Source organism: Uloborus diversus, chromosome 3, assembly GCF_026930045.1.
Source record: "Uloborus diversus isolate 005 chromosome 3, Udiv.v.3.1, whole genome shotgun sequence".
NCBI lineage: Eukaryota > Metazoa > Arthropoda > Arachnida > Araneae > Uloboridae > Uloborus > Uloborus diversus.
This window is the reverse complement of record NC_072733.1, coordinates 179011349-179036272: the sequence shown is the minus strand read 5'-3', so window position 1 is coordinate 179036272 and position 24924 is coordinate 179011349. Positions and strand designations below refer to the sequence as shown.

Here is a 24924-nt window from a genome sequence, read left to right as displayed (position 1 = left end):
CATTAATTTGTTTGCCATCGTAATTTTCATATTTCGTCAATATTTGTATTGAATAGAGCTTGACTGAAAAAGAAGAGTAATGAATTTGCGATAACCGCCAAATTAGTAACTCTTTTTTTTTTCTGCCTGCCGAGAATTTCCCGTGGATGAACGTTTTAGATTTCAAAGAGATTGTTGTTCCAATACTCTAAGAGCTTTCATTTCAACAACTAGAGTGCTCCGCCCCCCGCTCGTTGACGTTTACCAACCCCCGAAGATTGTTTCACGCTCTTATTTGATGATTTAAATCGTCAATTAAAAAGAAACAGATTAAAAACACATTATGAGTTCCCTTTAGAACAAAAAGAACCCCTTCCCCGGGTTTCAAAATAACTTGTACCAACTTGCAGAGCTGTAAGGGCTAAGGGGCTCATGAGCATTACAAAACTGCAGTTTTGTACGTTTGAAAAGTCACTTTCATTTTCGTGGTCTCTAGTAATATATTTTGCTTTTTAGCTCGGGGCTTGAATTGAGTTGAGCCTAAGATTTTTCGTTAAAATCGAAACCCTTAAAATTTGTGAATAAGAAAGAAGAAACAAACGAATCTAAAAGACGTAACTATGGCAACACATCAATAATTTGAATGGAGTTGAGATTTTTCGAACTTGATTAAAGCGGCTTGTATTTTTTTTTCCTTTGGAGATAGAAGCTTAGTTTTTCGACCATAGGTCGAGTTAGATCTGGAGTAAAAAAGCCGCTCTTTCCGGTGGTGTCAAAAAGAAAACTATGGACAAGTCCTTCACTTTTTACTGATAGATTTAATGAAGAAATAGTGCCTAATTTCAGCTAAGCCTAAAAAAAATGGAGTTTAAAATGCAAATAACTCCCGCCGTAATAAAGTTAGAGCATTGAAACAAATTGCGTAGAAAGCGGAAAAATTCCACCCTTTCCAACGATATACAATATTAATGTATGCAAGTAATCTCCCTCCCCCTTTAACAGGCAATTTACGCAAAATTTGAGTTTAAAAAATTAATTACAAAAAAACTAATTCGAAATTTAAAAAACAAAACCCTAGATGCAAACCACCGGCCTCTAAGTAATTTTGTATAAAATTTCAAGGATGTAGGTGCTGAACGCAGACCCACCCGACTTCCTTTCACAATTTCTTTGACCTTACTTTTTTTTTAATATAAAGAGAAAATGAAGACATCGATGATTTCGCGAACTAAAAATTTCGTGAATTTTGTATGAACAGACCAAAAATGGAAAACAAAAATATCTCTTGAGGCTTAAATTTTCGTAATTACAACGGGCACGCGAAAAGCAAAGTCTCGCGAAAATATGTGCGTTTACAGTATTCTCCGAACATAGAAGCTACTTTAAATGTTGTAGAAGAGGACGATATTGAACTGCCCTGGCCGGCTTACAATAAATACGAGCATTGCAGTGTTATATAAGACTATAATAACGGATATTTTTAAAAAGAGAAACGAAATAATAGATAATTCTTAGCAATATTCCATATTCAGTTGAGCTAACTTATCAATCTAAACCTTTTTTCGTTCAACCGCTCTTACGTTGTATGTGTGTATTAGGGTGTCCCAAAAAAGTCGAAAGTTAATTTTTCAAGTCTCTCTTATATTTTTTCTTTTACGTCAAAGCAATTGTAAAAGAAGTTTCATGTAATTTGAACAACGGCAAACAGTGCCGACTTCCGTCTGAAAGTGCAAACCAGCACTCGCAATGCTAGGCCAAATAAAAAAACTTTTTTTTAGAATCTCGAAATTTCTGCTGATAAAACGTTGCCCCTATACCCCTCACATGCATTACAAAAACATTTATTCAAATTAAAAAACCGTTTTACCTAAATGGTTTTAATTTAAGCTTGGCCTAAAATTTATAATTTTCTTCAAAAAATTGATTTTTTTTTTCGATACATATTTTTTAAAAATGTTACGTTAATTTTAAGAAGTTATCGAGCTGAGAAATACTATAAACAGTAGAGTTGATAACAAGCGTTAAATAGGAATTTTTACTCTCTTGCAATATTTAAGTCTCCCACATGGAACTCGAAATATATATTTTTTAAATTTTAAGTTTTTTTTTTCATTTTAAATATATTATTTTTTAATTATTCACTTGCAAATGCACTTTGCTTCATATTTTATTTAAATTGGTATGTAGTTTTAAAAAAACATTTTTTTGAAGAAAATTATAAAATTTTGGCCAAGTGTTTAGGCCACTTGGCCACAAGTATCTAAATGGTTTTTTAATCTGAATAAATGTTTTTGTGTTACATGTGGGGTATAGGAGCAACGTTTTATCAACAGAAATTTCGATTTTCTAAAAAAAATTTTTTTTTTTATTTGGCGTAGCATACAAGTGCTGGTTTACACTTTCAGATGCAAGTCGATACTGGTTGTGGTTGTTCAAATTATGAAATGTTTTTGCACAATTGTTTTGACATAAAAGGAAAAATATAAGAGGATATGCAACTTGAAAAATCGACTTACGTTTTTTGTGGGACACCCTAATGTGTATGCATGCTCTTTATTTACTTACTTTTTGAAAAGTAACAAAGTAGCGACTACATTTCAAAAGTAGTTTTAGTTGCTACATTTTGAAAAAAGTAGTTGTAGTTAACTACATTTGTAATAAAGTAGTTTTAGTTCGCTACAAAAAAATGTAGTTTTTCCAACTACTGATTCGGTGTAAGATGCTTTATACTCCAACAACTATTTTGAACGAGTGGTGGAGCATCTCAACGCCCCTAAAATCGGCACCCCAGGATCTTCGTGATCATTTTTATTTATAAGGTCTGACTACAGAAGACCCCCCAAAAAATGCGTTTCTTTGGACTCCCCAATATCTTAATCGGGCACAGCGAAGGCTCATCACATTTCTAAGATGGTCCTAATCCCATCTGCGTTTGAATGAGATTGGGCACACTTCTTGAACATTTGCAACTTGAAATTCAGCTGCTCAAGATTCTTATCACGACCTCCATTAATATTGGAAACTATTTAATGAAGTCTCTCTTTCTTCCCCCTTGAACCACTGAAACATAGTAATATGGTGGATAAAAATTTGTAATTCGTAGGAGTGGATGTGTGACTACAAACACTATTCTTGCTGTGGGCAGGTAAATGGCACTATCTACAGAAATGAGTTTTTGAGATATTTGAAGAACGCGTTTTATTGGATTCAATACTAACAGTAGGGAAATGTATGAATGAGACGTTATTTTCGCGCTTTTTTTTTTTCAGCGGAAACCAAATTAAACAAGCTTGTACAATAAAGCTAAAGCACAATAGATGACAAAAATGCAAAGAAATGAAAAAATTGCAGTTACTACCGTTTTCCTGCACACGGCAGTATTTAGAGCACTGCATGATTCTATTTATTTGCTGTATATTGATATCCAGAGGCAGAACTTATTCAACGCGTAGAACTCTTGCGTTGTTCTAAGCATCTGAAGCACAACGAATTGTTCAATTCTTGGTAGTATTACGTAAAACAGAGGGTGTTAGTAAATCGAAACTCGAAGCAAAATAAATAAAATCCTAATGCTTTTCTAAAAATACCTCGTACGTGAAGAATCGTTCATGCTTGAAGGAAATCTGGAAAAGTTGTCCACTATTTCTTATCCAGGTCATAGAGCGAGAAAAATAAGCGATCTTGACTTTTTCTAAAACAATTTGTTTTTAAGGATTATTTATTTCTCAGATTAGAAATGCTTTTTTTTTTCTCCAATGGTTAGGTATTTGCTAAGCCTATCATAAAGGATCTTTCCCGCTTCTCAGAAGGATAAACAAGTAATAATACCTTGATTTTGACTGAGTAGTATTTGAAGATATCTCCCTATCCTTTTATATTTTCTGTATAAAGTTCAAAACTTTTCTAAAGCGTCCTCCTGTTTTTCTGAACCAAGTGTGGTCTTCTTGACTGTTGATTAAAAATTAGGAGGGGGGGGGGGGACCTTCTTGGGACCAAGTTCCAGCTGTTTCTCCATGAACCATGATCGTTGATCACCCAAATGAAGAAACGCCAAGTTTTGCTTTATGTTCTCGCGCAGTTGATAAATATCTTTAGATTCTCGAATCTTGTTTTGTACCTTCAATGTAAATTATTTTCGTAGTTTAAACACTTTATTATATAAAGGCGTTTCCAAAATAGTTTTCGATCTTGTCGCGATTTTTTTTTTTTTTTTTTTAATTCTATTCAGTTTTGAATCGAGTAATTTTCAATTTGAGATTCATATTTTGGGAATAGGTATTATAAATGAGTGAGCTATCAAAACACTATCAATTATTAACTGATAAACATCCATCTGTAATTTGACTGTTTTGCATAGTAACGAAAAAACCGATAAGTTATTTAAGAATGTAAAACGAAGGAAGTTAATATATTTATATGTTACAACCATTTATAATATTTTTTAATCAAAAGTTAACCCCTATGTAAATATGAAATTTCCACAACGTTCCTCTTGTCCTTAAATTCTGTTTGTATTTTTCACTATTCAGCTGAAAAGATAAGTCTTCTTTCTTAACACCTCCTTTGTGGATAATGTAATAAAAGGGTGTACAGGTGGATGTCCAATAGCTTCTGTAAACAATTTCTAGAATCCCACGTTTCTTGGAACCATATTTGGAGGCGTGACTGACACATAGAGATATCAATTGTTTAGGTCTCATTGTTTCTGTCACAACTACCATCAAACTATTTAGCAATAATGGCTAACCGAGCATTTGATGCCACATCAGTAGTTTCAGCGAGAAATCGAAAAATATTTGCAACTATTTTTGTCTTTTTTGAACTGATGCTCTACGTGTTAAGTTCAACTGTTTCGACTTAGGTTGCATTTCTACTCACTAAGTCATAACATGGATTTTTTTATTTATTTATTTATTTATTTTGTGAACACAGGTGGACATCTTACATGTTTCCTTGATGAAATCTCCGTCATTGAGATCTTTTCCAGCTGAGCAATGGAGTACGCAGTATAGTAACATGCTTATGTTGGCTTCTTACAAATTTAATGATGGAATTTGTTTGATTTTTATTGAGGTATTGCCGCCTTTCTTTCTTCGATACTCTGGCTACATTATTATTACTGCTGAAACGACATTACTGTTTTTGAAGTTCTACATTTACACTGACTGATTACCTTAAAACTCTCTCTCTTGACATTCCATGTTGTGCTTACTACCGTTTCATTGCACAGTATTTACAATAATCTGTTACTTTTGTCGACCATGTTGTAGATCTCGATCTGTATGTCTTAATAGGATCGGATACTACTGTTTCAACTTGCTTTATTATTCAATTTTACTTTTCAATTTTTAGTACACTATCATTTTTCAAACATCCCAAATATTGTACTCGTATTTTGAGCATTTTTCTTCATAATTAAATTTTGTGATGTCCTCGTGACAATGGTTCGCTTTCATGGAGTAGGGTCAACTGCGTTAATGTTTTGCGTTTTGACGGAAAACAACATTGAAACACAAGTTTTGTTTTTTGGAACGTTTGGCCTAGTTATGTATGCTCATAATTTTTTGTTTTCCTTTTTCTGAATGGCACTTTTGTGTTGCATCATCATCAAAAAGTTGTTTAGAAACATAACTTGGTTTAGAAACATAATTGCTTGCTTTTTTTTTACTTCACCTTCTAAATGAAGATTATGATGACTTCGCTTTGGATAGTTGTGTTACACTTAACGTGAAAAAATAAAATTTAGAGAAAGTGTTGAAAGTGCACGAGAATTGCATTTAGTGATGCGTAATAAAAATTGAGTAAAGCTAGGTGTTGACTTTCCTCCGCTTGAAGGGTAAAATCTCGACCTTGTGAGCTACTTTCACTCTAATCTGCCAAATAGTCGCATGATAGTTTATTTTCTGTTGCATTAATATGAGGCATGGTTTTGAATTGCATTTATACCTGAAGCAATTAATTAAAAAGTATGCTAGTTACCTGCACTTTGTTTGTCACCTCTTCTACTTTCACATTTAATGTCTATTTCCACCTGAATAATTTAGCTTTTGGTGTCATAAAATGACAATTCCTGAAATGCTTGAAAATCTGAATCTCACCCTTTCTCACGAACCCCTTTGTTTGTACTTCCATGTGTAATATGAGTGCTCTTCTGAGATTTATTCGCGAGGCTTGAACCTTATTTAATGTTATATAGTTCGTTTTCCGAATGTGTAACCCATGCTTTCTCTGCAGTTGCCAAAATTGTGAGATTCTGTGAAAGTGCGCCCATTCAATGGGTGGATTACAACTTTGCCAAAGTAGTCTCGCATTGCCTCATTTAGAATGCAACTGGCGCCAAAAGGATGCATCTGGATTACCGAGACTGATGGCAGTCCTAAACAAGTATGGTATTTCTAAATCTAAAAGAGTGCACTCTAACAATATGCAATCTTGTTTGTGAGACTGCACACACCGCGAGAACACTATTTGATTCCCTATAACTCTTCGTTTGATAGTTAACTTGAATTTAACATTTGCTCTTAGACTTTAGTTAAGTTGCCGTCTTTATCATTTGTTCTACTCTGTTTGATGCTAAATAAAATAGTTTAAATAGGTCGATTTACAAAATTTTCACAAATAAGAAATAATTCCGTATTAATTAGTTTTTTATGCATCAAACGTTGTTCTATAAATAATCATCAAGTTGATATCGCGCTCTTGTAAATTTTAGGAAAAAACTAAACGTTTTAGCCCCTTGTTCTCATTTTTCTACATAGGAAATATTTTATACGCTATTTGGTTGAGAAAATCGTTTTGCGTTTTATTTTTGAATTAATTTTTTCAAACAGATTAAAACGTATAATGTGTGTTTTTAATGAAAATGTTAATATTTCGTTGAATCTTTTCCGAAAACGCGTCAGTATACATTTTTTATTTATGTCGTGAATTTTGACTTTTTCTACTAGTCTGTTTGAGAAGCTAAATTTTATTGTATTACTACTTTCAAAAATTTAATTTAGTCGTGGATCCATGTGAAAAGGAAATGATTCTTTGTTACTTTTTTGAACATTTTATTTTGTCAATTTGCTATCCATCACACTGCTAGCAAACGTTTTTATCGACCTGTTTAGGAACTTAAATAACAGTTTATTATATGCAGTGTGTTATAATACCCTAATCCCTGCCCGTTTAAGAACTAATTTTTTTTGTTGCTCCTTATTAGAATTAATTTCTTTATTGTCTCTTGTTAATAAACATTTTTATCACCTTTTCCAGTAGTGAAACTTTGTCCTTCCTTCGACTAACTTTTGATCTGAAAAATAAATTATTTCTTTGATTAAAGAACTGTTTTTTCTTTAGACTATCTTTTTTTTTCAATTCTTTTTTCTGTGAAACTCTTATGAAGCTAAATGTTAAGGTTGTTAAAAATGAATTTTTGTGATCAGATGAACTCGAAAGATTTAATGATCTTAGTTATTAAAAACCAAATCTCTTCCTTATTTATTGTTGCAAATAATAACATGACAGTATAGTTTTGAAATGGGAATGTTTATTGTTCTTCAACGCGTTTCAAATGCATTTTGACTTTTCAATCTCTGTTTTATTTCTCTTATCTATCATCATGTGTAGAAAATGAAAAATCTGTACGTTTTGAGAGCCATTAGTGAAAATGAATTCCGAACTTCTGAACGTGTATATGACAAGTTTCCTTATACATTCTTCTGCATTTAATGAAATAAAGACAAAGTCAATAAAATTTCTATAGATACTGTTAAATGTAGAAAGGTCATTGAGAAATACCTTTCAATGTTTCAATCTAACTGTTTTTACACGCATGAACTCATAATTTTCATGGTCGTCATCACTGAGGCTTATATGCCTTTTTTTTTCTTTACGCATTATAAACCACAGCAGACAGTTTTGTGAATATCAGTGCTTTCATAAATTGTGAGAAATATTTTTATAAAGTGTAATGAAAGTGAAGATAGGCAACTGGTACACCAAAACAGTAGGGGGTTAAAAGAGGTCTAAGATATGGGGAGGGGGGAGGTTAAGTGGGCGGAATCTGTGAAGCTGATTTTTTTGTTGTTTAATTGTGCAGTTGAATTTTAACGTCATAATTAATTAAATGATCTTTTCTAAAACATTCGGAACACGACCTCTAAAAATCGTGGAGATGGTCACTGTAAAGCTCGACTCCTTCCTTCCAATTAGTGATGTGCCGGATCGTTAAAAAAGTAGATCCACGAATACGGATCCGGATCATTAGTGTCAAGATCCGCGGATACGGATCTCAAATTTTTTTTTACCCAATTCAACTATCCAAGTGTAAAATTTGTTACGGAAGGTATTCCCGTCAGAATAATGGCAATTTCTTCAAAAAAAAAATGTCAACTGTGGCAAAAATATAATAAAAATAAATGATTTACTCTTTAAAGAAATATCCGTTAAAATTGAGGGAGAGTTGGAAGGAATGGGTCAGCACTGCATTAATGCTTAGATGGAATGTGAAAAATTATTTCTAGCTTACTCGGTAGATGTAGGAGCAAGAGTGTAAAGCTGCTACTGAACAGGCTAGAAATAATTTTTCCCATTTTATTTCAGCATAAATGCAGCGCTGACCCATTCCACCGAACTTCTCCGACCGACGAAATACAGAGCCGGGAACACCTTTACAAACAGTAAATAGAGAATCTAGTCTCACTTTTTTAAAGGATGCCGAGAAAAACAAAAATGAAGAAGAACAGAAACCGCAAATCAATAACGAAAACTAATATTAAATTAAAAATCAGAAAAAACAAAACAAGTCCCAGAGAGCCGACCTCATATTAAGATGAATTTCGCGGGTCAGAACACACATTTGTTAACAAATACTGACAGCAGGTAAAAATTTTAAATCATTGAGTTTTTTCTCCTTATCTTCCGACTATGAAATCGCTACCAATCACGCGTATAAAAGCTTGGAATTTCATTTAAAATTTAATTTAACAAGATTATAGCTCCTACTGTATATAAGTTGAAAGTTTCAAATAAATATCAAACGCAGAAAACTTCGTTCTTTCAATTAGGGCCAACATTTTTAACGTACGGGTAAATTTTTACTACCATAATTGTGAAAAACATTAAATCGGTTTTTAATTAATATCTCCGGTATAATTAAAGTTCTACAAAAACGAGACCAAGCTAAGAACACTTTCGATCAAGTCACCTTTTGAACGAAAAATGAACTGTCAAAATCGGTTCATCTGTTTAGGAGCTACGATGCCACAAAAAGACACACTGATACACACTTTTAAAACTTATTTCCACTTCTTTTTTGAAATAGGGAAGGGGGTACAGATTGGCTTCTGAAATGATACCTTATAATTTAAATAGGGAATAAAATCTATTGAAACGGAATTTAAGAATCTTTTATTCAAATATTTAAAAAATTTTAGAATAGAAATGATCCGTTTAAGATCCGTCAAAAAAGTAACGGATACGGGTACGGATACAGATCTTTATTTTTCCCTCGGATATCCGGATCATCACTACTTCCAATTCAAAGCTCAGTTTTTATGAAATAATAACATGAGAAAGATATAACACACACTAAAAAAAGTCAATTCTTTGTTCTTTAAACACGTTGATCGACCAATTAATTTTATCATTTTTCGTTCGATCGTAATATTGAACCTTGAAAAGTAGAGGGGCAAAGGCCCCTTATTTTTGAAAATGAGGAGGCAGTTACCCCTTGTACGAGCTGCCTGTGATAAGTAAAGTGTTCCGTTATGCAATTTTAAATATATTTTGATTTTTAGGGGTTTTTTTCTTTAATTATTTACTTTTTTATTTTTTCACAGTAAAAAAATTTTTGTGGGCTTTTTGAGGAATAATTTTCTATTTATTTGTGTACAGACGGATTTTAATGTTCTGAACTACGTTTTCTGCTATTTATTTAGGAAGCACTGGATACCATGTTTGGCCGTTTTCTAAGCCCAATTTCATTGGGGCTTAGTTAAAATAGTAGCTTCGTTGCAGCGCATTTTAGAAATGAATGAACGGGGCTGTAATTTTTTTCCCCTACTTACTTTTCAACTTAACTTCCTTTATTAATTTTATATCAAATGTACTTATAAATATTAAACGTACTCAAGTTTACGTGACAAATGTATTTTTCAATGTTTTTCTCTGTACTACTTAAAGTAACGTTCTCACCGAAATGAGCTACGGTCTAAAGCGCGCAAACTTAGTTTTACACGTAACTTCAACTACACTATGATGTGGCGGGAAAGATTCTACCCTCTTAAATTATTTAAGCTCTACTTTCCTCTTGTGTTGACAGCCAGCTTCTACCTTACAGCTAAAGAAGCGCGCACTCTAGTTGTATCCTAGCTCTATGATCTGATAACATGCTCGGACATTTTACACCATTGAAACTGTATGAGCGCAGTGAGAGCATGTTTATAAAGAAAATGCATTGACTCGGCTTATTACAGTGAGTAGAAATTTTTAATAGCAACCGTTCACTGTACACCCTTCAGTTGTTGACCAGTACGAAAACGGGGTACATGTGAACAATTTTTTTCATTTCTTTATTTTCCAAAAAATATTATCAATTTCCCAACGCAAAAGTGCCCCCACGATTAAAAAGGCTTTTCTTTGTGTCGTAGATGTTTTTTTAGGATTTTTTACAAAATTATTTCTTTACTTTATGGTATTTTCAAAAAACATCTGCAGTTGTTCACATGTGCGCCTGGAGGGGGGCGCATGTGAACAGGCCAGGGGCACATATCAACTCAGGTAAAAAATGCAGACGCATCATATTTTAAAGGAAAATTCTTCAATATGAAACATATACCTAAATAACAAATACGTTGAAGTGTTTGTAACCTATACTGCGTCAGTTTCAATTGTTCCACTAAGAAAATATTTTTTCCCGAATATATAACTGCTCACTGTCAAATTCTAAAGTCTCGTAGCCTGTTCTGATCACTGACTAAACTAGAAAAAAACTTATATGACTACATAATACAAAGAATTTTTTTATTATGTAATGGTTATCCTACATACACTGCTCGACATTGAAAATGCAACACCAAGAAGAAGTATTCAGAAAGTGATAAAATTTGGAAAAAAGACAGAGACAGCAAGGAATAATAAATGATAATAATTTCAAAATGATAGGCAGAATACAGAGCGAGAACGGCGTCAGCTCAGTAGGATGTAGGACCACTGTGGACAGCGATACACGAAGAAACACGTCTAGGCATAGAGTCAATAAGGGTGCGGATGGTGTCCAGAGGGATGGCTCTCCATTCCCTTTCAACCATTTGCCACAGTTCGTCTTCTGAACGAGGCAGGTACAGAGTCCGCAAACGGCGTCCAATCGCATCCCACACATGCTCGATTGGTGACAGGTCAGGAGAGTATGGGGGCCAGGGAAGCATCTGTGCCTTGGAGAGCATGTTGGCAGATGCGAGCACTGTGTGGTCGGGCGTTATCCTGCTGAAAAATTGCATTAGGTAGCCCTTGAAGGTAAGGGATTGCCACCGGCCGCAGCACATTATCCAAGCATCGTTGGGCCGTCATAGTGCCCCGAATACGAACTAGAGGTGATATGGAATTGTACGCAATTGCGCTCCAAACCATTATGCCACGTTGTCGTGCGGTGGGAGGTTCCACAGTTATTGCCGGATTAGATCTGTCTCCACGTCAACGCCACACACGTATGCGGCGACTATCACCGGATAAACAGAAGCGGGATTCATCTGAGAACACGACATTTCGCCATTCTGTCAACCACGTCGCTCTAGTCCGGCACTATACTAAACGCTGCTGGCTATGTTGTGGGGTCAGTGGCAGTCTTCTTAGCGGACGCCGTGATTGCAGACCACGTGCGACCAAACGACGGGAAATGGTTCTGGTTGACACGGGAACATTTAGGGTATCTTGCACCTGCTGCTGAATCGAGGAACAAGTGACTTGTGGGTCTGCTACAGCTTGTCAGTGGATGCGTCGATCCACGCGTTCTGGTGTCACACTGGCTGCCCTTGCACCTCGCAATCTTGCTACATTTCGTTGTTCCAACCTTCTTCGGCACAGCCGATGCATCGTGCTCGCATCCATGTAGGTATCAGCTACGATTTGACGTACAGACCAACCTCCCTTTCTCAGTCCGATCACCATACCCCTCATAAAATCGTCGATCTGTCGAAAGTGCCTTCGTTGACGGCGGCCTGGCATTCTCTCGTGCTACACGTATCCTCCAAGACAAAAACAGAATTTCTTCGATAATTCTCCAGTCAGAAATAACGACACGAATATTGCCCATTCTGCTAGTTCCTTCCCTTATATCTTACTTTACCTGCGTCGAAGAGCTGCGCATTCCACATCATTAACATAACTCAGTGATGTACGTCTACTCTAAAATTTGCATAAAGTTCTGAACACTCCTTCTTGGTGTTGCATTTTCAATGTCGAGCAGTGTATATTTTGCTTTTAAGCTTCCTTCATTGTTTGATAGTGTATTTCAAAATGATTTTGAACTTCAATTTTTACCTAAATGAAAATATTTTGTGTTTTTTTTTATTTCCTGTTCGTTTTATATAACACATCAACTATTTAGTAACAAAAAAATTTAAAAAATAATAAACATAAATAAATAAACATTTAATACTATTAATAACAATTAACAATAAATTTACAAACTGGTTATAGAAAAATGATAATTATAAATATTTACACATTTTACACAATATTCTACACTAATAATAATATTACGGAGAGCGGCTATGGGAACTGTTGTTCACTTGTGCCCCTAGATGTTGTGTTCACAAGTGCCCCATCGTCTACTTTAAAGTTACTTTGTAAAAATAAAGAATTTTTAATTTAATAAAAAAATTTAAACATTGTCATAAATTTACTTGAATTTCATACAATGGTTCGTAATACCTAGATTTAGATTAGCAGTTAGTTTTAAAAATTTTATCAAGTGGAGAAGACAGTGATAAAATGTTTTCTACATCTACTAAAACTAAGAAGTTGCCACCACAGAAATATAAAATGGCTCATTGCTCTAAATATTTGTCGATCTGTCGGAAGTGCCTTCGTTGACGGCGGCCTGGCATTCTCTCGTGCTAAACGTATCCTCCAAGACAAAAACAGAATTTCTTCGATAATTCTCCAGTCAGAAATAACGACACGAATATTGCCCATTCTGCTAGTTCCTTCCCTTATATCTTACTTTACCTGCGTCGAAGAGCTGCGCATTTCACATCATTAACATAACTCAGTGATGTACGTCTACTCTAAAATTTGCATTAAGTTCTGAACACTCCTTCTTGGTGTTGCATTTTCAATGTCGAGCAGTGTATATTTTGCTTTTAAGCTTCATACATTGTTTGATAGTGTATTTCAAAATGATTTTGAACTTCAATTTTTACCTAAATGAAAATATTTTGTGTTTTTTTATTTCCTGTTCGTTTTATATAACACATCAACTATTTAGTAACAAAAAAATTTAAAAAATAATAAACATAAATAAATAAACATTTAATACTATTAATAACAATTAACAATAAATTTACAAACTGGTTATAGAAAAATAATAATTATAAATATTTACACATTTTACACAATATTCTACACTAATAATAATATTACGGAGAGCGGCTATGGGAACTGTTGTTCACTTGTGCCCCTAGATGTTGTGTTCACAAGTGCCCCATCGTCTACTTTAAAGTTACTTTGTAAAAATAAAGAATTTTTAATTTAATAAAAAAATTTAAACATTGTCATAAATTTACTTGAATGTTCATACAATGGTTCGTAATACCTAGATTTAGATTAGCAGTTAGTTTTAAAAATTTTATCAAGTGAAGAAGACAGTGATAAAATGTTTTCTACATCTACTAAAACTAAGAAGTTGCCACCACAGAAATATAAAATGGCTCATTGCTCTAAATATTTGTCCTAGAGGTACAACTAGTACTGTTCTTATTTGAGAATTTTTCCAGATTTTTTGCTTGAAGTTTACGATCTAATTAAAGCATACCATGTTCACATGTGCCCCGTGTTCATATGTGAGCCCCCTTTTCCCCTACATCTTCTGAGTTAGTTATCCAGCTTTGCGCCTGAAAAAGAGTAGATCCCAACTTCTGCCTGCAATGATCCGCTTGTTTTCCCCTTTTCAGAGAATTTTCTTATTGCTGTTTTAAAGTATAGCCGGGAGGGGGGGGGGGAGCATTCTTTTGTATAAGACTTTGTCGAAGACTATTTGCACTGGAGGCATATGAAAGGTGTCACTTTTTAAGGAACAATATGCGGTACTTAATTATGTTTTTTTTTAAATATTATTGTTGTTAAACGGTTGTCTTCATATTAAAATGAGCATCAACTTTAACAGATTTAATGCCAACCCCTCTTTTTTATCTCATATTTGTAATCAGCATCGTCATTTAGCTTTGTAATCCAAATTTTGTTGAATTGGATCCAGCCGTTGCTTCAAAATTCAACTGAGAAAAAACCGTCTCGAAATGTTACAACGTTTTTTGCTTATAATACTTTAACAATTTTAGGTACGGCAAAGATTTTTCAATATAAAAGTATGAACCAAACTATTAACTATAAATACGACACTTACTATTTCTGAATTGTATTTTTTTAAATGAGTTATGATATTAATATTAAAAAATATGATATGAAACGTTTTTTATTTTGATGAATCAACAAATAAGAAAAGCTTTTACAGGATTATCCATATTTTAAGCTCAAGATATTCAGTAGTTTTTATGATATGCTAAAAAATTTGCTGCTGTTTAAGGGACCCTATAGCTTTTCAAAAAATTATTCCAAAAAAAAAAAAAAAGCAAAAACTTTATAATAATAAATTATTACACAAGAAATTCTTTTTTCCTACACTTTCTTGGCGTGTGTATGGGGGGGGGGGGTCCTGGTCATTTAGAAAATGGGCTATATAAATTTCAATGACTCAGATATAAACTGTGTGTAGGCATTATAAAGGAGGTAAACTAAGCGCTCAGCAATTCTTAACGTAGATTAACTGTGGGCAGCTGCTTCTGTTTTGAAAAAACTTAACAAGCGATTCAGATACAGTAAATAACCCTTCTATACCGCGAAAAGTAGCAGATCGTAGAGATAATTATACTTCCTACTAAGTTGCAAGCTAAATGCTAGAATACTGCACTTCATGTAGCAAAAAATAGGTGTTTCTTTTCGAAAATTCAGACTTGGTGTTCGTTTTGTATATAGTTCCTTATCAAAATTCCATTTGCATTGTTTTCAAGGAGACTTGAATTAATGTCGATTGATACTTTTTTTTCTTCCCTAGCACGTATAATAGCAGAGTAATTGCGATTGTTTCGTCGTCGCCCCCCCCCCCCCCCCCCCATGACTGTACCTGCAAAGAGCCGGCTTTTTGGCCAGTGTGAACGGGCCGTCAGAGGATAAGAACTCTCCCTCCTAAACTGTTGTTTTAAGTCATATGGAGGTCTTAATATTTTAATATATACATGTAAGGATTGCTCCTCAAGAAAAATTCTCACTTGTTAGGACCAATCCTCTCCTCCCCCGCCCCGGAAGAAAATTGTATCTGCGCTAGAAATGGCACTAACAGACGTTGAACAGTTTTTTTTAAGTGATATTTTTCTTTTTTTATTGTTGAAAGGAAATGTTGTTGAAGGGGAAAATAGGGAAAGTAAAACAGTTTGACCTTCTGAGGGTCCCCCCCCCCGTATATACGACCCTATATGTATAACACCTCAACTAAATCTGTAAGTATGGAAAAGAGTATATATGAGGCAGTAAGAAGCAAAGGAATGTAAGTGGACATTTTCAGGTTTTGAGTAAAACGCGTTTAAAAGTAACGTCCTAGGTAGACTTTCATTGAATTTTTTTTCTAAGCCATGCTGTACAGCAGCACCTACGTGGGCTACTAATACTATCTCTTGCCCCAAGACAGAGGAGAGGTTTCCCCTAATATTTGCATTTGTACTCGTTGTCTCCAAATTTTTAATTTTGCCACTTCCATGCATCCCTTTGCTTCTCACTGCTTCATAATAATGTTAACATTGTTACTATTCCTTTTTGCAATGCCACTGCTGTATTTTTCTTTATTCATGAATGAGTGCTATTCTCTAGGATCTTTCAATTTCTCTTAAGACAGCCTTCTGTTTAGTCTTTGAATGTTCTCCTACATAATGTCTTTAATACATTAGTAAATTAGTTATAATTATAAAACATTAAATTAGTTTTTAGGTTCGTCATGTATCGTGTGGCATGTTATAATAATGTTGTTCTTTTAATAGATGTATGGCCAGTACAAGGAAGATTTAGAAGCTTATGCAAAAGCTGAAGCTAGAAGACTGAAAGCATTACAAAAATTGAGAAAAAAAGAAGAAACGATAAGAAAGAAGCAACTAAAAACTTACCGTAGTGCGTGGCAAAGAAGACTTGCAGGTATTATTTAGAATTTTAAGTATTTTTTCAATTTGATACTGGGTTATTTTCAAAATGTATTTCCTAAAAATGTAAATAATTGCATATTTTATGCCAATGCTTGTTGCTACAACTCATCTTAAGAAGAGGATTCAGCTACTGCTATACAAAATGCAAATCACACGCAAGTTACGTTTAAATAATTGCTTAAATAAGTAACATTTTAGAGAGATTTACTCATAATGCTTTTTTATGGATCCCCATTTTCTGTTGAGGACTCATAAAAAAGCATTTCAATTGAAAAAAAAAAGACAATACAGTCGAGTCCCGACTTACGCGAGGGATGCGTTCCAAGACACCTCGCGTAAGTCGGATTTCGCGTTGTGGAACAAGGTATGTTTAGTAATTTTTTTATAAGCATACCAGATTGTTTCAGACGTTTGTAAACACCTCTCATATTGTTTCAAACCATTTATTAACTATATATTGCAGTATCTTTTACAAAGAACCGACCTTTTCTGTATTTTAGAAAAAGCGTTATTATTTAACATAAAATTCTGTAATTTAGCACAAAATCAATGATTAATTGGGAGAGAAACTTAAAATAGAGCAGTATGGTACTTACAGTATGTACACTACAGCATTATTATAGCACTTAACAGTACAGATATAGTAAATATATTTGTAATTTAAAAAATGAAGAAGTGTTTATGCAGCGCGATCAGAATGTTTTCAGAATGTATTTTATCAACGTTCATATGTAAAATGAAAAAAAAAGGTAAGAATTGGAGCTGTTATTTGTATAAACTAAAGCAAAACGTTGTTTAGGCTACTCTCCGCCGCTCTTTTCCGAAAAAGTTCATGTTGTCTGCGAGTAATTTGTGTCCGCACTAAAAAATTCATTACTCATGAAAAACTCGCGTTATAGCCATTTTGCGTAAGTCGGATCGCGTTGTAGCGGGATCCGACTGTACTAAAAAGTAAATATATTTGTATAACTTTCAGGGTTGGCTTTTTCCGAAGGGACTCGTCTTCACATCCAGACTGTTGACATTGATTTTGTTGCTATTAGCTTCTAAAGCGATTTTTTGTTCAGAATTTTTATTTACCTACTCATGCCGATTTGATTGTAGGGTTTTTTTTTTTCTTTTTTCAAAATTTTCCAACAGTTGTAGTTTTATTAATGGCGGGAACCTCAAAATTTGCGATCAACATTCACCATCACTCACCAAAAAAAAGTGTAGTATAATACAGAAATGTGTTTTAATAAATAATTATATATATAAATTGTCTTTGTCTATATTATTTGGATCTGCGGCTCAGAAATGCCCTTGAAATCGATCGTATTTAACTCTTGAATCTCGACTGTTGAATTTCGCTTCTTTCTCCACCATTTTCCGTCATCAGATTTTGCTTTTTGATCTTTTCCTCCCCCCCCCCCTAATTACAGCATCTATGTTTTGAAATGCGCAATATTTTTGCATCCTTAACAGAGTTTGAAAATTTTACCTTCAGAGCTTTCAGCAACTGTCTTCCAAGTTAGGCGAATAATTTTTAATATCATTTCCCTGTTATCAAATTTTCAAATTTTTCATGCGTGGGAAAATGAAATAAAAAAATAATGGTTTTTATAAGAATTGTTTTTTACTGGAAGGAAGTAATGTAACTTATTTGCTTCTCAATTAAATGTAAAATTTAGGTTCTGGTTATGATTTTAAGCATTATTGAAATTTAAAACATTTGCTTAAAAGAATTTTGTGATGTGGTTTCATGTCGATTCGCATCACTGTTCTCTTACTTCTTTAAAGAGAACACTGCCTTGGTGACTGTGACAAGTTCTGTAACTGAACCTTAAATATACATTGATGTTTCGAAACTTAGTCATCTCAAACTTCATCGTCAAATTTCAGCGGGGGGGGGGGGAGAGACAGATTTCATACTACAATCTCCATGCATCCTCTGTGTTTCCTTTTCAAATTTTTCATTATGGCAGCATTTTCTGGATGATAGTTATTAGCAGGTTAATGGATCATTTTCAACATGTTGCCCCCTTCAATCACTTCTGGAGCGTTTACAGAAATTTATTTCGGAAGGAGTCAAGCCATGTATTATGAAAATGTTCCAAATTTAAGTCCGAAAATATTAAAATCCTTACTCACAACGAGCAGTTTCAAATTTATTTCCGGTTTGGCCCGGGAAGCTGCACCCTTAAATACACCCTTGAATCACTTGCTCTAAATACTTGTAGATTTTGGCTGTGAAGATATTTAAAGATCTATATTTGTAAAGGCAATGTTTTGGACTTTTTTGTCTAAGGGATAGAATTATGTAACACATACCTCATTTCTTAACGTATGACTTTTACATTCAGCTGTGAAATGTGTGTTGTGTGTCAAATTTAATTTCTAAAGCAAAGAAATACAAAACATGCTGAGCCAAATCTTTGATGGTAGTGTGTTTCTACTACATATGATAGTTATGGAGTCATGGCGCACATTATTTTTTAATTCTTTTACTGCCTAATTGGTCACTTCTGTATTCTGCTTTTTATATGTTGTTCAATGTATTAGTTTGTGATCTGTTATGTTTCCAAAGCTGTTATCTGTAATGAATGTTTTAAATACGCAAGCATACTGTAGAATTGATTTTAAGGATTATTCAGTATGAAATCTTTTAAATTAATTTTTCCGAAACTGATGTTGCACTTGATGATAGTAGCACTTCGCAAAATCCATGTACTATAAGGAGGAATTTAGTACCTTATATACTCGTGTATAAATCGAGACAGGGGATCAACTTATACGTGGGGCAGAATTTCCGAAATGTTCCCAAACAATTCTTGAGGGGAAAAAACCTCGAAACTGTGAACATTTTCCCAATTTTAGTCCACCCCTTTTAAACAGACGCTAAAGAGGTAAATACTTACACAATCTGTTATAATTCTCATTGGTCTGACTTTGAAATAAAGGCTAGTACTTTCAGTAAACGACCGATTACACGAAAAGTGCAGAAATTACCGAATTCGTGAATTTTCACGATAGTCGCGAATTAATGCTCATTTTTTAAAATTAATGTCATTTGTCTACAGCACAGAATTTAATAATTACAGGGATACCCCCCCCCCAGGGCATGGGCTCAAACACCCTAAATATCGAGAAGAGCCCCCCTCCCCAAAAAAAGCAAGATCCCCCCTAAAAAAGTGAAAAATACCCCTCAACTAATCCCTCCTAAAATTTCAATGGCGCAGTCTGCGCCATGTTAATTAAAAATAAAAGCTGCAAGTAACGAAATCGTAACCGTGAAATTGAGATCGTTTACAAAAATCGCGATCGCAGAAGAAAGCCTTTTTTATGAAAATAAATAAATAAATAAATAAAAATCTGACGTTTCTTGACATAAGAATTTTTTATTACATTTCATTTCCCTCCTTTTTATAACGTTTATCTTCAAAATTCACAACAAAACGTTCCTTTTTTTTTTTTTTTGCGAAAGTAGGGGCTCGATTTATACACGAGTCTATGCGATATTCATTTACTCATGATCAACTACAGAAAGTAGCGGCTCGATTTATACGCGAGTTATTCATGATCAACTACAATTGACTCCTTTTTTGGGCAGTTTTTTAACTTTTATTTTTTGATTTTCTTGTTATGTACATTTATTTTACTTCTGTTTTTTATGTGGATGGTTATTATTTCATGAAACAGATTTTAGTTTACAGCAAATGCTTGGAAATTTTTTGGATTACAGACGTGAGAAATTGCAAATATATTCTGTATAAGTAATTCATCAATTAGTTTTTAACAGCTTTTATATTGGGACAATCTAAAAATGTTAAAGCCAACTTTCTGTCGCATAATATTTCATAAAATTAAATTGCTATTTGACCCACTGCATGATATTGCTAATTTTTGAATTTAATTTTGTAAAATTATTTAGTGTAGCTATTTAAAATTTGTGTTTAATTCTATAGAATGTGTTCTGTCTGATTGCATTGTTTAAAAAATATTAATCTGTGGTGCTTGTTGATAATACATTTTTGATAATTTTAGGGTACTTCACAGCATTTTGGCATCACACATTTGCCAAATTAGGTGAAGATTGGGTATTTCTTGCTGTACTTGGCATTCTTACCTCCTTAATTAGTTTTGGCATGGATTATGCAATAGCAATATGCTTAAGAAGTATGTTCCCATTTTGCATTTTGCTTTTTTTACTTGTGCATGCAATCAACTAATATAAAGAAGCATCATTTTCAATCATAACCAGATTGTGATATATAAGCATATTTTTGAAGCTGTTGCATTTTAGATATTTTTTTTCTGTAGTATTATATTGATGGCTATGTAACAAAATGCGTAAATTTTAACGTTGAATAATAAAACAGTTTAAGTATTAGATTTGAAAAGTGTCAAAGTTCACACTGAAATTAATTTTGAGGCTTATAAACATTGAATATGATTTTAAAAAAATAATAATAAAAAATTAAAAAAAAAAAAAAAAGCAGAAACATTTTTCAAAGCAAAATTTTTTATAAAATTGTACCCATGTGGTTTTGGGAGGGTAGTCTTTTTGGATTTTTTTTAAATTTATTTTTCTTCTTACTGAAATGATTTTTTTTTTCTTATTTAACTTGGTTGCTGGTATATTTTTGTTGAGAAAATTGAAATACTTTACCTCAGTAATACTTTTGACAGTTGGGACAAATATACAATCTCTGACAAAGACGATAGGGATGATTAATATTAACTCTTCACCGCCGTCCCTCGCCCCCGCCCCCCTTCTTTTTCTGGGTAGTGTTTCTAATTTGATAATCATATCAAATATTCTAACTGCAATTCGCGAATTCATTGTATTGGAACATGATTTTTTTTATTTTTAAATCAAGCTGAACAGAATACAATTTTCGAAATAGATACTTTTTTTTGGGAACAAAAAAAAAAAAAAAATTATTTCGAATTTCCACCTTTTCTACCCTTTATGTATTGTTTTTGATACTTGATTTTATTAACTTAGCATTTAAGAATAGTATTTCAGTGGCGCCATCTATGAGCATAATAGCTAAGTTAATAAATGAGGGGGTTAAATTTCGCGCATATAAGCTAGCCGATTTTGTCTCAAATTTATCATCATTATTTTTACCGTTACTTAATTATTTTTAAATAATATTTTCAAACTCGAAAAAATTTCACTGTCCAAATTTTTTTTCTCATCTTGTTTTATGGTTCTCATTCTGATTTTTGTGTAAATTAGTACTTTTAAGCAGTGTGCCAAGAAAAGTAGAGTTTTTCCCCCTTTTCTTTTATTTTATTTTTATTTTTTTTGTAAAGAATATTTTTTTTTAAATCAAACATTTGTTGCTTATAGTTTTTTTAAATATTATTTTATTCATAGTAAAATAAAAGTTAATTACTTTCGTAAATTTCTTTTGCTTATAAACATTAAATCATTTATTTGGGCTGTAGTATCTTCGTTTTTCAACTGGTGTTCTACATAAAACCAATTTACAGCTGTAACTTTTATTAAACTTTGAAAATTTTGAAACATGATGATTGTATTTTGTTTAAATTATGAAATGCTTAAAGCCCGAAAACACCAATTTATGAATTTTTTCCAAAACCAGTTTTCTTATTGAAACTTATATTTTAACGTGTCTAGATCATTTATGTAAGACATAAATTTCTTTTAATTTCCTATCTATTTTCTCTTACATCTTGAGACATAAAAAAATAATGTTGAATTTTTGCTTAGAAATGTAAGAGATAGTTTGCTAGTAAACTTACAAAAAATCAAGTAATTTTAAAAGAAATAACATTTCTAGGCTTATTGGCCATGGTAAAAATGGAAATGAAATTCCAGACGTTTCGTTAAGCTCTGCGGCTGACATCATCAGTGGATGAGTTCGATGCGACTGATGAGCTGCTCTGGTCACTCTGGTATTTAAAAAAACTGCTGGTGGGTGCCAGTTCCTGATTGGATGGCGTTCTGGAACTGACGGTGGGTGCCGGTTCCTGATTAGATGACGTTCACCAGAGTTTGCTTCGATACCAGAGCCACCGAAGCAGCCCATCAGTCGCATCGAACACATCCACTGATGATGTGAGCCGCAGAGCTTGACGAAACGGCTGGATTTTCTTTTCCATTTCGACCACATCCAATAAGCCCGGAAATGTTATTTCTTCATATTCACTCCAGCCAAGAAAACTTTAAGCAGTTTTTATCAAGTAATTTTGTATGAAAACCTTAAAAAATGTTTTATTAAATTAGAGGTCACCCTGTAAATATTTATCAGTGCACTTCATTCAGGTCATTGTTTAAGTGGATGGGTGGGGGTAAATTACCTTTACTCCCAACTTAAAAAAAATCATGTTTTTACCCTTAAAGAAGCGTCATTTTTTGATAAAATTATATTTGACCCCCCGCCCCCCACCGGAAAAATTCCAAATGACGGACCTGATTTCATTAATTTTAAAAATTTGCTTGCTCATCAGTAAGACACGTAGTTCTGGCTGTTACTCATATCTAACTTGAATTTAGATTGAAATTCATTCTCTTGATCTGTTGTGGAATATATTTCAGTTAGTTTTGGCAATTAATGTTTTCAATAGGAAAATTAAAAACTAAACAAATGCCTCAGATCATAGCACTTTACAACTAAGTAGCTACAATAAATGAAGTAAAAAATATTTGTAACACACTATAAAAAGAAGTTCCAAGCAAATTTTATATAACTTGCTACAGTTTCATTCCAATAAAAGTAAAAGAACAGCTAAGTTGTTTTATCTCTATTCTTTGATCATTACAAAACAAAACAAAAATATTAATATTAAAAATTAAACTGAAAAATAAAAATTCAGATTTTTGCATCTCAGTAATTATTTCTCAGAAGGAAAAAAAAAGTTTGCAGCTTTTCTTTTATATAACTCTTTAAATTTACTGAATGAAAATAATGTGTTTTTTTTTTTCTTTTCATCTCATTAATGATTTATATCAGCAATAAAAGTTTCTGCAACCACATGAAAAATAAAATGTTTTTATTCTCTATACTTTGCCGCAATCAATGACTCTACCATTGTTAATATTAAGTTTATTCAATGTTACAATGTTAAGGTCATTTTTCCTTCAGGCTCTGCCAGGATTGCATAGTGGCAGTTAAACTAGTTCTGGGGTTCAGGAAGTAGATCCAGAGGTCTTATAATTCCAGAAGTTGGAGACTCATTTTTCCTCCAACTCTGCAGCCCTGGGTTTTTGTTGTTTTCAAATTTCCCTTCTTATGCTAATGTTTATTTTTTATTTATTTATTTTTTGATTATTATTATTTTTTAATAGTTCAAATAAAGGGGAAAAATCCCTTTGGAAATGAGGTTGTCCTGTCGAAGATCTTTCTGAGAAAAAAGTTTTGTGTTTCAATTTGATTGTGATCTCAAGTGTTATTTTATAAGAGTAATTTGGCAGACTTTTCCCCTCATCACTTTTTCTACTTCTACATTTTCAGTTTTAAACTTTTATTGATTTGTCTTTGTTTTAATCCTTCTTTTTCTTTTTTTTAAAAGTCTTTTATGGGGAAGTAGGCTAAAAAAGCTGGTTTAGTTAATTGGACAGTTCAGTTAATTAATTGATGCTCTACTTAATGCAGTTTTCATTTCGTTTTTCTTATAACATCTCTTTGCTGCCCCCATTATTTATTTATTTATTTATTTATTTATTTTGAACCAAATTTATTTCCTGATTTTATTAGTGCTGTGAGTGAAATTTTTTCTTTCATAAAAATTTAGATTTTTTTCGTAGCTCGCATCTGGTTATATCGTGATTTGGCTAGGCATCCAGTGTTACAATACTTGGCGTGGATAGCATTCCCTCTCACTTTGATTCTTTTTTCATCTGGCTTTGTTCATATCATTGCACCCCAAGCAATAGGTAAGTAGTTTAATTTTGCACTTTCAACTTCTATTATGTTGCATTTTCCCCATTTTGAAATCTATGTAGTAAACGTTTCTTAAACTTGCTTGATTTTTTAAATATCATAATGTTATTAGAAAGATACCAGATACAGTGGCGGATACAGAAAGCAATTTTAGGGGAGTCATGCTGGGGAATGCCCCCAATAAACAAACCTTCGGTTTTGGGTACGAAAGATTTCTGAAACTGCTTGGAGGACAATAAAAAGCACCAAATCGGCCAGGAATAAGGCACCTACTTTTGATGAACATTGCAAATAAATTTCATAAGCAATGAAACAAAGTAGTAGTTCAAATATTTACTTTAAAAAAATTAATGAATTGTAAAGATACTGTTGCCATTGTTTACGTTTTATGCTTGAAGCGTTTGAACACAATGTGAACGGATGCTGTTGTCGACGACTTGGGGGGGGGGAGGGGAGAGTACTACCGCCACTGTATCAGTGGCAGATACAAGGGGACGGCTAAAACCCTCCCCTTGTAACTGCCACTGATCAGATAAACATATATATTTCTTATTTTCAATGCTGAATACCAGGCCAGGGAGGTCATTCCAAACATTTTCTAC

The 24924-nt window shown here is 33.2% G+C and overlaps 1 protein-coding gene across 1 annotated transcript in view; it reads left to right on the top strand.

Annotated features, from left to right (window-relative positions):
* Window positions 1–24924, top strand: part of LOC129219309 (chloride channel protein 2-like) — a 141187-nt gene that overhangs the window by 37887 nt on the left and 78376 nt on the right. The window contains 3 exon segments of the mRNA XM_054853658.1: window positions 16269–16419; window positions 20451–20582; window positions 24187–24315. Of these exon segments, the coding sequence (XP_054709633.1) occupies window positions 16269–16419; window positions 20451–20582; window positions 24187–24315 (412 nt within the window).